The sequence below is a fragment of the Calypte anna genome, chromosome 9, assembly GCF_003957555.1.
Source record: "Calypte anna isolate BGI_N300 chromosome 9, bCalAnn1_v1.p, whole genome shotgun sequence".
Lineage (NCBI taxonomy): Eukaryota > Metazoa > Chordata > Aves > Apodiformes > Trochilidae > Calypte > Calypte anna.
In genome coordinates, this window is record NC_044255.1 from 10,839,072 (window position 1) to 10,853,407 (window position 14,336).

Here is a 14,336-nt window from a genome sequence, read left to right on the forward strand (position 1 = left end):
GGCAGCAGGGATTAAAAAAACGCAGAAGTGGAGACAACCACGAGTGCCGTAATGCTGGTGACCGGCTGCGGTGTGTTCCCGCTGCCCCCGAAAGCCTCCTCGCATCTCCTGACGGAAGGAAAGGTAAAACCGTGAGAGGAGACGAAGCTGTGCTGCGGGATGTGCCCACGGGTCTCCATGGGCCGCTGGGTCGGTGCCACGCTGCTCCTCCCCGCCCACCCCCTTCTGCCCCTGGCCGGGGGAACGCCGCCATTGGAGCCTGCGCAGTGCGGCGAGGAGCCGTCGCCGTCGGCCCTGCCCTGCGCTGCCTCTCCGCCCGCTGTCTGACAGCGCCGGGCATTGCCGCCCCGCTACCTGCGGGGTGCCAGGGGCCACCGGGGGGCTCAGCTGCCCCGCGCCACCGCCCCGCTCGGGCTCTGATGGGCCTGGGGCAGCCGGCGCCATGGCCGCCTTGTACCAGAGCGCAGACCCGTCCGCTTCGGCCTCGCCGAACAAGCTCCTGGCTCTGAAGGACGTGCGGCAGGTGAAGGAGGAGACCACGCTGGACGAGAAGCTGTTCCTACTGGCCTGCGACAAAGGTACCGGCCTGGCCCGGCTCTCCGCGCCCTTGGAGAGCGGAGGCCTCGGCGCTCCGAGGGCCCGAGTCTGCCTCGGCCCCGTCGGTTCGGGCGGGCGCTGAGTGTAAACCCCTCCGGTGCCCTCTCCTCGCACCGGTGGGGCCTCGCTAGGGCCCGGGGGGCGCTGCCGTCAGGATTGCCCCGCGGCCGCCTCCCGCTATCCCGATACCAGAGGGCGCGGGGGAGCGGGGCGTTGGGCCAGCTCCTTCTCCGGTTGTGAGGGAGTTGCTTTTGTGTCAGGAGTTAGTAATGTATTTGCTGCATTACTGTTCACTATTGAATAATCCGTGCGTATGTAGTTGTTGTAAAAGTGGGGGCTTAGCTAGGTGCCCCCAGAACGAGCGAGCCTGGTTTCCCGTAGTTTGCACCCATGAAAAGGGCGCAGGAGGAAGAGATTTTTGCTGTCTAAAATACGCCACTTTCTTTAGTTATATATTTAGTGAAAACCCAGCCTTAAAGCAAACTATTCTTAACATGTCTAAGACGCTGAACTCTGAGGCTTTTACTCTTGTGCTGAGTGTGACCTGTAGGACATCAGCAGGGCTGTAGGGCTGCTGTGTAGATGGGCAGAGCTGCCCGCCGGCCGTACAGGTGCTGAGGTGAGTGCGGCCGTAGCCGTATGCCCTGCCGGGGCTGAGGAGGTTCGGTTCGGTCTGCCTTGCTATGAGAGCCTGCACTGCTACACCGCGCTGTTGCTCTCTCCTGTGCTCCGAGCCACAGCTTTTTCACAAACGGATGCTCAGCGACATAAAAGGATGCACAGAATAGTAAAAAAGAAAAAATTAGAATGTGTAAATAGGAGCTGATTTAGTATTCTTCCAGACTGTACATATTCTACTGCAAACAGAAGTATTCTATGTATATTACGCTAAGAATTTTATACTAAGGTCTTTTTTATGATCTTCTATGTTGCAAAATAATGTGGTACCCTAGAGACAAAAGTAATTGAGAGATATTATCTTTGGCAAGAAGAATCAGTTAAACATAGTAATATTAAACTGGGCAGCCTGGTGTGTCTGTACTTAAGATGAATAGAAAAGTGCAACTTAACTACATCCTACTGCAGTTAGCTTAACTTGGTCATCAAACTTGCTAGCTTGGATTTTATAACATTTCAGCATTATATCACACCTGCTTTGGCATGTTATGCTAAAAGTGATACTGAAAAGACTAATGTGGATTCTGTTCAAGGAAGAGGCAGAACTGTTCCATTGAAGAGGGCTTTTCTGAGCCAATGGCTTTTCTGAACCAAGCAACCTTTTCTGATGTTGAACTTAATGTTTCCTGTACCTCAGAGGTTAAGTATGAGCTATTGCCCCAGTTTTTACAAGAACCCATTCTTTTGTGTGTGTATTAGTTTTTGGAACTGAAACTGAAACTAAACTAAAACTAAAACTGAAACTGAAACTAAAGTGGGTTAAGGTACATGTCTTAGTACTTAGAGAAAGCTGCTGAAATGTCTTTAGTTTCCACTCTAATGAAAGAATGCTTATCTACCTTGACTTTTTCATTGTCTGACACGTTCAGCATCTGTTGCCAACAATGGTATGTTGTCTTGTTTGATGGTGGCTGGTATTTATAATTTTTCACATGTTTTTAGTGCTGTATAATAATACTTGGTGGCATTTATATGTTACTTGTGCAGGTGACTATTATATGGTTAAGAAACTCCTAGAGGAAAACAGCTCAGGTGAAATGAACATAAATTGTGTGGATGTGCTGGGACGAAATGCTGTTACCATAACCATTGAAAATGAAAACTTGGACATACTGCAGCTTCTTTTGGATTATGGGTGCCAGGTATACAATACAAGTTAATGAAAATTTTTGTGCAGTCATTAATCTGTTTATTCTATTCTTTATATAGCTTTCCTATTAACTGTTGGAATTTCAAAGGAAATAGAATCTTTTTATGGGTAGCTCAGTTTTGTTTCTGTTTAGCTGTGAAAGTGGTTTTTTTTCTCATTAATTTACTTTTCTAGTGGGATTTTATTGGCATGACAAATATGTAGTAACATTTGAAATTAACAGTCTGAATTTTATTTTAGATGTTGTTCCTGTTGCAGATCTAACGTATATGTTGGAGCAAAATAAACAGTATATAGTCAGAGAGCATCATACTAAAAAGAGTAGAATTCAGGGATCTCTTTGACTGTGGAGTATAAGAACTTATAAAATAGTAGCACAGTTTGAAAAATGCACGTTAGATGATTTCAAGTGGAGGCAAACTTATTTCAGCAGCGGTTCCTTGTTAAACTGTATCTGTGCTTGATGGCAGTTTCATACTTAGAATACTTCCTTAACTGCACATAACATCTCTGCTGCTGCTGGGACAGTTATGGCTGCGATAGGTTAAGTATGTAAGACAGGGAAAAGTAATATCTTTGGCTAAGTTATTTGATATTGGAGAGGAAAAAAACAACAAGCTTCTACCTCCCTGGATCTCCTTTTAAGTGGCAGTAATAAAAGCTGTGTCTTTTATTTTTGAAGATCTTAATTTTCTCAAGCCAATTGAAAAGAATAACAGCAACTGTAGGGAAGATTAAAAGCTGCTTAGCTCAACTTAAGATTTTGAAGTAATCAACAGCCCAGAAGAAAAAGCTTACGTTACTAGCTTTACCACAGACATTGTATATGGTGCTGAAGTGTGTCCTATATGTCTGAGGCATGTTACACAGGAGGTTGCTTTTGCCATTTTTATTGCCTCCTAAGCATTCCTTTAGAACTTGATGATTTTTCCACGTATTCTGTATGTATCATCTTTGTGGGGAAGTTATTTCTGCAGTTGGGTCTTTTCCTATTTGTGCAATGAAACAAATTGTCAGTAATCCTATGCTAACTCATGGAATGACAACCTGAAATTGAGTCCTGATCATGGGTGGTGGTACATCAAACATTGTTGTAGTACTAAAAAAATAATTAAAAAACAAACAAAAAGGCAGTTTAGCTTCAGACTGAGTCTATGCTGTTTAAGTCACTTTTGCTATCACGACTTTTTTCTTTCCTTAGTCATCAGATGCGCTTTTGGTGGCTATTGACTCGGAAGTGGTGGGAGCTGTTGACATTCTACTTAATCATCGACCAAAAAGATCCTCCAGACCAACCATTGTAGTTGAGTGTTGTTATTTCTGGACTTTGGGTTGCAGAGTGGGGGGCTGTGCAACTTAATATCATGCATGTATATTGGTGAACCAAGGCACTAGATGTCAGGTTTTCTATAGAAGTCAACCAGAAACATTTGTGTGTCCATTTTGTTACCCAATATTTGTCTGAGAGGTGTCTCAGTGTTATTACAAATATTTCCTTATTTTCTTCTTATGAAACATAAGAAAATATTATAAAGGTGATATTTATTGTTCAACAGTCAAAAAACCTCTTTTGTGTAAGCGCTGTCATAGAACTGCATGTAATAAATTTAGATACCACCTACATTTTATTCCAGAAATTAATGGAACGCATTCAGAACCCAGAGTACTCAACAACCATGGATGTGGCACCTGTCATTTTAGCAGCTCATCGTAACAACTATGAAATTCTCACCATGCTGTTAAAGCAAGACATATCATTACCAAAGCCTCATGCTGTAGGCTGTGAATGCACACTGTGTACTGCAAAGAACAAAAAAGATAGTTTGCGACATTCCAGGTAAGACTTACCAGTCATAGAAAATAATAAAAAAACCCCTTGTCTTAATTCTCTTCTGTTGCTTGGGTTAGATTCAATATATTCCCATTTTCTCCTCAAGGTGAGGTTTATGAGTGCATTCCTTAAACACAGTGTAGCCTTCTTTGTGAGATGATAGTTCCTGAAAAGGAGTAATGCCTGGTAGGAGGCATTGTCTTTTTTTGTCCATTTTGGTTTTATGCTTTTAGTCTCTGTGCATATTAAGCTAAGTGCTTTTCTTTTCTGCCACCTGTGTCACAGACATTGTAGCTGTCTGTGGTTTGGTTATGTAGGAACTGTTCAAATAATTTATTTTTTTTTTTAGGTTAGTTGGGCTTTTTTGAGCCAGAATGAAGAGATGGATAATTCTGTATCCTGGTTCTTAGAAGTATTTATATAGCATCTATTGAGGGGTTCAAACTAATAATATTTTCTTTTTCTCTGGTTTTTGTCAATATTTTTGAAAGCTGAAAGATTTCTTTTAAAGGTACAAATTAGGAGAGGGTTTTGCCAATCTTAACATTACCAGTATTTGAGATAACAGCTCTTAGTTTAAACTAGAACAGATAACAGACTTTGTTACAGTGTTCAGAAGTTGCTAGTTGTGCAAGAGGAAAACATTTCTGCAGATGCTTTCCCTGGTTTTTGGGTTGTTTTTTTTTTTTTGGGGGGGGGGGGGGTTGTTTGGATGTTTTTTGTTTTGTTGTTTGTTTTTTTCTTTTTGTATTGCAAACTGAAGCTCCCCACTGTTCTTAATGTAGTTTGTTAAAAAAGAAGTTTATATTAAATCCTTTACTTCCCTGTTGTTTCTACTTCAAGAACTATAAGAGATACGGTGTAATGACAAAAATTGACTGGTATTGTCATGTGAACTGGTGGCCTTCTGCTGATACACTGGTAACACTTAAGTACTAGGAAAAGAAGGAAAAGAGGAAGGCTTTGCCAGTTTTTGATATATAGAAGAACAGGGAGTCTGCCTATGTAAGGGACAGTGTCTCCTGTGACATATCACATGTGATGCTTGTAGCATCTGATTTTAAGAAATAGTTTTGTCTTTCAGCTGACACTCTTTTGCAAACTTCTGAAATAGGTTCTGTTTTGAAAGTCCTAATCAAATGAAAAAAATCTTCAATTTACCTGGTATTTGTTTGTCACAGGTTTCGCCTTGATATTTATCGGTGTTTGGCCAGCCCTGCTTTAATCATGTTGACAGAGGAGGATCCCATCCTACGAGCTTTTGAACTTAGTGCAGACTTGAAGGAATTAAGCCTTGTTGAGGTTGAATTCAGGTAGGAATTGGAAATGTAAACCAATTGTAATACTTTTATGAAATTGCTTGTGTAGAAAAGTGTATGCATCAGAAGAGGTTTATTCTTTTTTTGTAATTGGAGTGTTTAAACTGATTAGTAGACATAATAACAAGTTACATAATTTGTGCCGTGTTTGTAGGTGTTTTGACAATTTAATAACTGTAAATCCTTTTAGATGTAGACAGTTTAATGTGTATAGTTGCATCAACTGTTCAAATTTCAGCTCTACTCTGGGAAAATCAATAGAAATTAGGCTAAATCCTGACACCTTTTAATCACACTGATCTCAATACTCTGAACTCTTTTTTTCCTCTACATCAGGGTAGAAGTATGAAACTCCTTGTTTATACTCACCTGGGAGTAGTTATTGTTAATTAATTTTGCCCCTTCTATTGGAACTGTGTGCCTATGTGTGTATATAATAGACATAGGTGTGTAGAATATTTCAAATGCCTGTCTACTTAATGAACAAACACTCAGAATAATTTCACATCTATACTACACATGAGAACATGAAAGTAAATTTTTAGATGGGGTAAAATTCTGCTTTAAACATATGAATTTTCTGGTTTTATAGCTGATGTCTTATTAAAAGTTCAACTCTTGCATTTTTGTGATGCAACTTGGCACTTAAATGGACTGTGTGACAGGGTCATTTCTTGTGTTTGTTGTATTTAAAAAATAGTATTAGTTCACATTAACTTTCAGATGACAGGAATAAAGCAAAATCCAAAACATCCCCTTCCAACTATAAAGTCCAAATGATGCATACTTTGTAACTACTGCACTTGCTTGTCTTCTGGAAATAATTTCAAAGTTTAATTGTTTCAATGAACATACTGTAAATTCTGTTTTTAAATTTGTCTTTGTCTAGTGGAGACTGGAATGTAATTGTTGTGTTACACTGCAAAACTTACAAGTAGTTGTCTTTGGTATTCTTGGATCTTGACACCACAGGAATGTTTTGGTATTTTGTTTAGTTTTGTTTTTTTCACTTTGCCTTAGCATAACATACAATCTGAACCAAAAATGAATAGTTGGTGATTTAATGGAAAATATATGAGCAGCGTAATAGTGTGTACTGTTTCTTTGTCTTTCAGAAATGATTATGAGGAGCTAGCTCAACAGTGCAAAACCTTTGCTAAAGATTTGCTTGCACAAGCACGGAATTCACGGGAGTTGGAAGTTATTCTGAATCACACATCTAGTGATGAACATGTAGACAAGCGAGGATTGTTGGAAGAGAGGATGAACTTAAGTCGCTTAAAACTTGCCATCAAGTATAATCAAAAAGAGGTTTGTCTTTGCAGTAATTTCATAGGCATCCCACATAATATTTTCTATTAATTCACATACTTTTTTGTTCTGCCTTAGGCATAGAAGTGGAAGTAAATTGACAGGAGTTGTAGGACAGATGGGAATACAGAGACTATCTGCATGAGAAACAGGGAAATGGTATTGCAAGATACTGAGTATTCAGTATTTGCTGTAGAGAAGAATGTATTATTTTCTGTATTGGAATATAAACTGCCACTCTTTCAATAACAGGTCTGGTAATGGTAGTTTTTTGTTCAGATCCTCATTATTCAAATCCTTGCCTAGGGTGCATGGATCCTTCGGTGGGATACATGATTTACCATCTTCTCACTTGTCATTAGGCATTCAGCTTTGGTTTAGGCATCATCTCTGCTGTTCAGAATCAGGTTAGACCTGGTATAACTGAACAGTGCCTCTGGTTTTTATGCCATCAGTTTGGAACGTATTTAATGTTGTGGGTCATTACTGTCTTTGTTCCTTGACAAACTGTACCTTGAGTTTTGTGGTACTAGAAGGCACTTCGGTGAGATTCTAGTGCAAGGACTGGAGGAAGTTTTCTTTCCATGCAAGATCAATTTTTAGTTACCATTTGCAGAAGGCATTATAATTCTGTCTGTTCTATGCATCTAGGCTTTGTCTGTGAAAGTGTTAAAATAGTGTTTAAAGTCATAAGCTATAGTTGTGGAATGCCTAGAGCCAGCATTCCACATTCCTGTTACATGTTAAACACACACACTCAGGTATTTCAGATATTGTTCTGGTTTTGAGCATAGCTTGTTTTACCACAGTGGTCAGAGGCTAACAATAGTTTTTGTGTGGTATGAGGAAAGTATCTTTATTATTTATTCCTGATAATTTTACAATAGAGACAGGTTTTTTTATGATGCTTTCTGAAAGGTGACAATGATACCAAGTTTCTTTTTACTGATACTCTTGAAACTAAATGATAAAGCATCCTCCAGTGAAATAGACTCTTTTATAAATCCACACAAATTAAGAGTTGAACTTTAAAAGTACATGTGCATAATCTACGTAATATTCAGACCAGTGGGCTCTTCTGTTGAAGGACTGATACAACATAACTTATTCTGATTTAAAAATAATACTGCTGGATAGAGCCCTAATGGCTTTAAGAACTAATATGTATAAAACTGTTTGGCTGCTTTAGTCCTCATCTGACAATATATTGTCTTAAAGTGTGGATAGTGTTTTACAATAACAGTATCTTATTCTAGAGATAAGAGCATTATTGATAATAACAGACAATGAAGCTGTCTGAGTTATGATGTTACTCATGTGTGAGATTTCTAAATAATTAGCAACCAAAATTATTTTCTTGATGCAGAAATCATTAGAAGTCTAGTATGCATAATTCATATTGCATTGCTGGTTTTAGAAGGAAAATAAGATTAGGCTTATAATCATAGTGGGTCCATAGCATTTATTTTCTCTCATGAGATAATTGTTTCAACTTACTGTTTTTTCCTGTTAATTGGTAATATGCAGTTTGAAAATGAATTTTAATAATGGAATTTAATAATCTTTATTAAGAAACCTGAGACTGATATCATGTTTGTTTCTTTTTGTGGTTTTTTTTCCCCAGTTTGTTGCTCAGTCTAACTGCCAGCAGTTTCTAAACACTGTATGGTTTGGACAGATGGCAGGCTATCGGCGCAAGCACACATGCAAGAAAATTTTGACTGTGTTGATGGTTGGCATTTTCTGGCCAGTTCTGTCCCTGTGTTACTTGTTAGCCCCTAAATCTCGAGTAGGTAGAATAATTCACACTCCTTTTATGAAATTTATTATTCATGGAGCTTCATATTTTACGTTTCTGTTATTACTGAATTTGTACTCCCTTGTCTACAATGAGAATAAGAAGAATACAATGGGACCAGCCCTTGAGAGAATAGACTATCTTCTGATAATATGGCTAATTGGTAGGTATGATTTTACTAGATTGGCTGACAGCTGTTGATGTTGTTTGAACAGTAAAGATTTGTAATACCTTCTTATGCAATTAGCATGTTACTCATTGCTTGGCTGTAGTTCACTCTTCTGATGATAGTGTCACAGAAAAACCCCTCACAATTTGAAGAAGAGATGTGAAGGATTATAACAGTCCCAAATTATTGCAGGAATGAACTATCAGAAACAGAATGTTACAGAGTCTAACAGAAGAGGAATGTGAATTTTGCTTCAGAAGGACTGGCAGCATTCAGAGTGATGCCAGTGAGATTCAGTTATGCAATAGAAAACTTGTGTAAAAGCTGTGTATCTTCCTAGACACTTCAAAATCTTGATCTTTAAAAAATTAAAAGAGAAATAGCTTGAAGGCAAAGCAAGTGTGTTCTTCAGATTAATAGTTTTGTAACAGATAAGGACCTGTCATCAACTATTTTCCATTTCTATACGTTACTGTACACGTACTGTATATGTTTCTATACGTTACGGTACAGTTATTGGCATAACTGTACCTGAACAGATGCATGTTAATTCTGGTTGATGCAGTAGAGGGAGCACAGGTATAAGTTTTGAGTCCTCAAACTTTTGGTTGGAAGTTCATAAAAATTTATAATACGTTTTTCATTGGTTACTGCATGTTTGCTTTTCCATTTTGCATGGAAAAATTTATTAAGGTAAAGGAATTAGACATTTATTGTTTGGTTGACTGGACTTCTATAAAGCAGTGATATAGTTTAAAATATCAGTTTTTATCTAAGTAGTCGTGGATGGTCATTTTAGGGTCAGTTTTTTACTGTAGTAGTGATTGTTGCATTGTTTATTATAATCATCCTGAATATTTAAGTGTATGTTGCTTTAAGTTAAGCTTCTAATTACTGTCATCTTTAGTCATGGTCTCTTTTCTCTCCTAATGTTATTTAATATTAGGTAGAGGAGGAAAAGTTTTTGGGTTTTGGATCTTGTTTAGTAGCAGTTACTGAGCTGATTATTCTTAAAAAATATTTTCTTATATATAAGTCTTTCCAAAAAATGCAGAAGACATCATGTAGTGATGTAATGCTTTCTATAGCCCCTTTGGAAAAAGCAGAATACTTTTCAGTTAGAAAAAGCATTTGTATTAATTTCTTCTCTTTCTTTTTTTTATTGGAGAAAGTCTGTCTCTAGTTGTAAAGTAGGCTTGTAAAAGCTAAACACCTTGTTGCCTTATGATTAATGCTTCTAATCCAATGCAATGCTTTTAGTAAATTTACTTAATTACTCCACTTCTTTCTCTCTGCTAAAATATTTACAGAAGCCAGTCAAGAGTGCTTTAGTTGTAAAAAAATATGCAGTGCAATAACTTGACTTCTCTGGTTTGCTTTTTTTTTTTTTTTTTTTCTTGCAGGAATGGTGTGGTCAGATGTTAAAAGACTCTGGTATGATGGCTTAGAAGACTTCTTAGAAGAATCCCGTAATCAGCTTAGTTTCGTTATGAATTCCCTGTATTTGGCAACTTTTGCTCTCAAAGTAGTTGCCCATAACAAGGTAAGCACACAGCTTCACAAATCTGAAGCTCCACTGGGACTCACTGGGCAAATATAACAGCAGTACATTGCTGCAAAGGCTGTGGAGGTGTGTTGCATGTAGTATGTTAACAGTAGGGTGTTGCACTTAAGTGTTTTAAGTTAGTAACAGCCTACTGTGTGGATACAGTTTAGGCTTCTGAGTTAGGTGTTCAGGTATTGTCAAGATCTCTTGTCTTGTTGCATCCTGAACTTGGAAGAGCTGGGGGAAGAGGGAGTTAGAAAATGCATCAAAACATTTCCAAGTACTAAGGGACCACAAAAAGAGCTACTGTCAGTTATATGGCACACTGCCAGACCAACTGAATATGAATATTTTACCAAAATTCAAGCCAGTGCCAGTAGCACCATTATTTTGTATTACGGAGTTTGAGTGGACAGCTGTCTGGCAGTTGAGAGGGAAATGAACCTTTCTTCTCAACTTGGTGTTTGGCTCATTTCCCTATCCATGCATTGATTCAGAGGCTGGTAATCATTTGGAAAGGACAGCTCCATTTCTTGGGAAAAAATAGGAGAAGGCTGTGTTGGGTGGCCTTCCCAACCATTTGCTTTGTGACCAGCCATCTCTGTAGCAGTAGTTCTTTGCTAAGATAAGAGTCCTCCACTGCCAGTTTAAGTTGTAGCCTTTTTGAAGATGCAGGGTTTCTGTCCTATGTTACAGGCACATGATGGCTATTTAGTCACTTCTAAATATGGCAATTACAAATATTTAGAAAGACAAATAAAAATGTTTGCTTTACATCTTAAGTCCGTATTATTGGCACTGAAGCTGTAATACAAGAGGAGTCTCTGTAGCAGAAGGATTTGTACACATGCAACAGCAATGTATGAAAACATTGTCTTGCCATCTTTGTGCAGCACACTTTCAGGCAAAGTATTTTAAAGCAGCTTTAAGTTCCTTAGTTGTGCATTTTGAAATAGCAGAAGCTGATAATAGAAATGCTGAATGGTTTCAGCCAAGCTGAAAGTTAGAGTCCTGTGGATATCTCATGAATAGGTGAATAGTACTTAGTGGATATACTGTAAGATTGTGTTAACATCAGAAGTTCACTTGTGACTTCCAGTCTCTGTAGACACTCATAAAATCCATTGAACAAAGTCCAGGTTCAAAGTATTGCTAAATCTTTCTAAAACTCGTTTAAGGCCAACTATGAGCACATTGCAATTGCATGTGTACATTAGTTTTCTTTGCAGTATTTTTGTGTTGGTTTTCACTGAAGCCTATTACAATGTACAGTATTTATAAAGTACATGGGTCCCTGTTTGAACAAACCATGCAAAACAGGAGGGAAAGCAGAGTGGAGGAATAAGTGGTTTGCTGAGCAACTAAGTGGCATTTAGGTGTTGAATTTATATCATCTGGTTTCTGACTCCCTCTTGGATGGCTTCTAAACTGTCTCTGTCTGAAAAAAGTGACAGTTTAGTCTCTTTCTATCTGAAAGAGAGAAGCCATCTATGAATTAATTTATTTTATGTAGTTGTCTATTTTGGAGATGGAATAATGAGTGGTACATGGCTGCATTTCTATGTTTGTAATGTCAGATTTTCCTGTTTGTATTGCAGTTTCATGATTATGCTGAAAGGAAGGACTGGGATGCATTCCATCCTACCCTGGTGGCAGAAGGTCTTTTTGCTTTTGCTAATGTTCTTAGTTACCTGCGTCTCTTCTTCATGTACACAACCAGCTCTATTCTGGGACCACTCCAGGTGAATATCATTACTGCTTAATAAAATATTCAACTTGATCTTAATTTGCCATGAAGAGTCTATTTGAAAAGAGAAGAACAAGAAATTAAAGTAAGAAAGTAAAAAGTAGAAGGAAGCATTGTATTGAAGTTTTGGTATTTTTTAAATCTCTTATAAAACATACTGGTTTAGATGGGAAAAGGAAAGAAAAAATGTAAGACCTACTGTAGTTCACTTTTTTATTATATTTTTAAATTATAACTGTACCTGAACTGTCTTTTTGGTTGTTTGTAGTTGTTTTTTTTTTCTTTTGTTAAAAGGGACTTGGAAAAATCATCATAAAAATGCTTTAAAAAGCATGTTGATAGTTCTTTTAACAATTTTAATATTACTGGAAGATACCTGTTTCTCCTGTCAGGGTTTAGTTAGCTTGTTTTACTACTTTCCCTTTTCTCTCTAGCTGTGACTATGTTGCTGTTATTATTTTTATATTTTTTCTTCTGTACATCTTAAAATGGAAATGCATACTTTGAAAAAAATACCAAAGTCTTCATGTTGCAGTAAGCATTAGGCTTATTATACAAATTGATTGAATATTTAAGTTTTTCTACGTTTTAAAGAGATTCACTGTTTAATGTGCATATTTACTTATGTACCAGATCTGTCACAAGTTTTTTTATTAGGAGTCTAAGTTATGAAATTTTCCAAGTAAATAAAAACAGTCAACAGTCACCCTATTCAGTGGCACACTGAAGCTTATGTTATTACTGTTGGCCAGTACAGCTTGTGCAACAACTCGTATTTTCTGAAAGTAGGTCACAAGGTTCAAATGGTGGTGATCAGATATGGCATGGAAACCCAGTGGTGTGGGGGGGAAAGGCAGATACTGTGTTCTCTGGGCTATTAGAGTTATTTTTAAGCATTCCGTTACTTACTGGTTAATAAAACCTATTTTAATACAGATTTGTAGGTTGGCTGTGTGTCACAGCTTTTTATTATTAACAGAAGTTAGACTAATATTCTCTTAGCTTGGAGTATTAGATTTCAGATACTTAGAAATTAAATTCTAAATACTTATAAAGGAATGGCATGGCTGTATGAAGAAAGCAACTGGTATTTGGGCTGTGTTATTACACTATATTAGAAACAAAATCTTTTGTGGTAGTCTGCACTTCTGTGCATTTCTGTTTCATCTGCTTTCTCTCTCTCTTGCCTGCGACCAGGTGTCAGTTAATGGTAGATGTTCTTTTGTTGGGGATTTCTCTTTTAAAAGATGGGTATGATAAACAGTATGATGGGAATGACATTGATCCTCTGACCAGAGGGTAAAATCACTGCATAGCTCTGCCTACAGCTGCAGATTCTCCATGGCTGTGGCAAATGGTCCAAAGACTCAGAGAGGAACTGCTGCCCAACACGGATATTCACTGAGTTTTCAGCAGCCTGAGGGAGAGCAGGAGCTAGAGCTTGTACTTGCAAAACCTGACCAGGGGTAGATTTCTGAACTCTAATTTGGTACAGATTGTGATTCATATGGGAGTATCTTGCCCCACACACTGATTTATATAGGGAATTAGATTTACGTGACCCAAATTTATAGACCTGAATTCTTTATAACAGTGTATTATTCTTGGAAGTTTGTAAGATGAGTAATTTAAATGCTGTAAACAGTTTATACTGTGGCTGTGTAAAGCTTTTTGCTTACAACAAAAGCAAGTTAAGGTCTTCTCTGTCTGCAGAAATGCACCAGTTCTCTATTTTTTTGAAGATGCTGTAATTTGTGCTCTTGCAAGCTTCTGTATGGGATATTTTGAACTGGCAACCAATAATATGAAGAATGTAAAGTTCAGAAGACACTGCATTAAATTTACACGCCTACATGTTGCAGATATTTAAAATCTTACATAAAACATACAGTGATTTTATTCTGTCTTCTGCAGATGGGCATTGGTGTACTACTTTTTGATTAGTGATTAATTAAGATTCCAAGTGTTTGATTAATTCAGTGTCCTTATTAAGCGTTCTTGTTCAAATGCATTTCATTTACAGGTTTTATGTATGGACCTGTAGTTTCCTTATTACCATTGGTATTACAAATAAAAAATAAGGTTTACATACTATTGTTATAGTTAACTGAAAGACAATAATCTTTCAGGTGATGTTAAAACTACTTCAGTTTTCTTGTAGCATCCAGAATTTCACTGAAGACCAGTACA

General features: G+C 37.8%; 1 protein-coding gene across 3 annotated transcripts in view; it reads left to right on the top strand.

The window, feature by feature from the left end:
* TRPC1 (transient receptor potential cation channel subfamily C member 1) overlaps positions 1 to 14,336 on the top strand; it is an 18,258-nt gene continuing 3,922 nt past the window's right edge. The window contains exons 1-10 of one of the 3 annotated variants that reach the window (XM_030456092.1): positions 81 to 578; positions 2,263 to 2,417; positions 3,627 to 3,728; positions 4,060 to 4,262; positions 5,438 to 5,569; positions 6,691 to 6,886; positions 8,511 to 8,675; positions 8,781 to 8,847; positions 10,257 to 10,396; positions 11,998 to 12,141. In XM_030456092.1, the coding sequence (XP_030311952.1) occupies positions 443 to 578; positions 2,263 to 2,417; positions 3,627 to 3,728; positions 4,060 to 4,262; positions 5,438 to 5,569; positions 6,691 to 6,886; positions 8,511 to 8,675; positions 8,781 to 8,847; positions 10,257 to 10,396; positions 11,998 to 12,141 (1,440 nt within the window). In that variant the 5' untranslated portion in view covers positions 81 to 442. Of the gene's footprint in view, positions 579 to 2,262; positions 2,418 to 3,626; positions 3,729 to 4,059; positions 4,263 to 5,437; positions 5,570 to 6,690; positions 6,887 to 8,510; positions 8,848 to 10,256; positions 10,397 to 11,997; positions 12,142 to 14,336 lie in introns of all 3 variants that reach the window. The other 2 variants (XM_030456091.1, XM_030456093.1) reach the window with 2 other exon arrangements.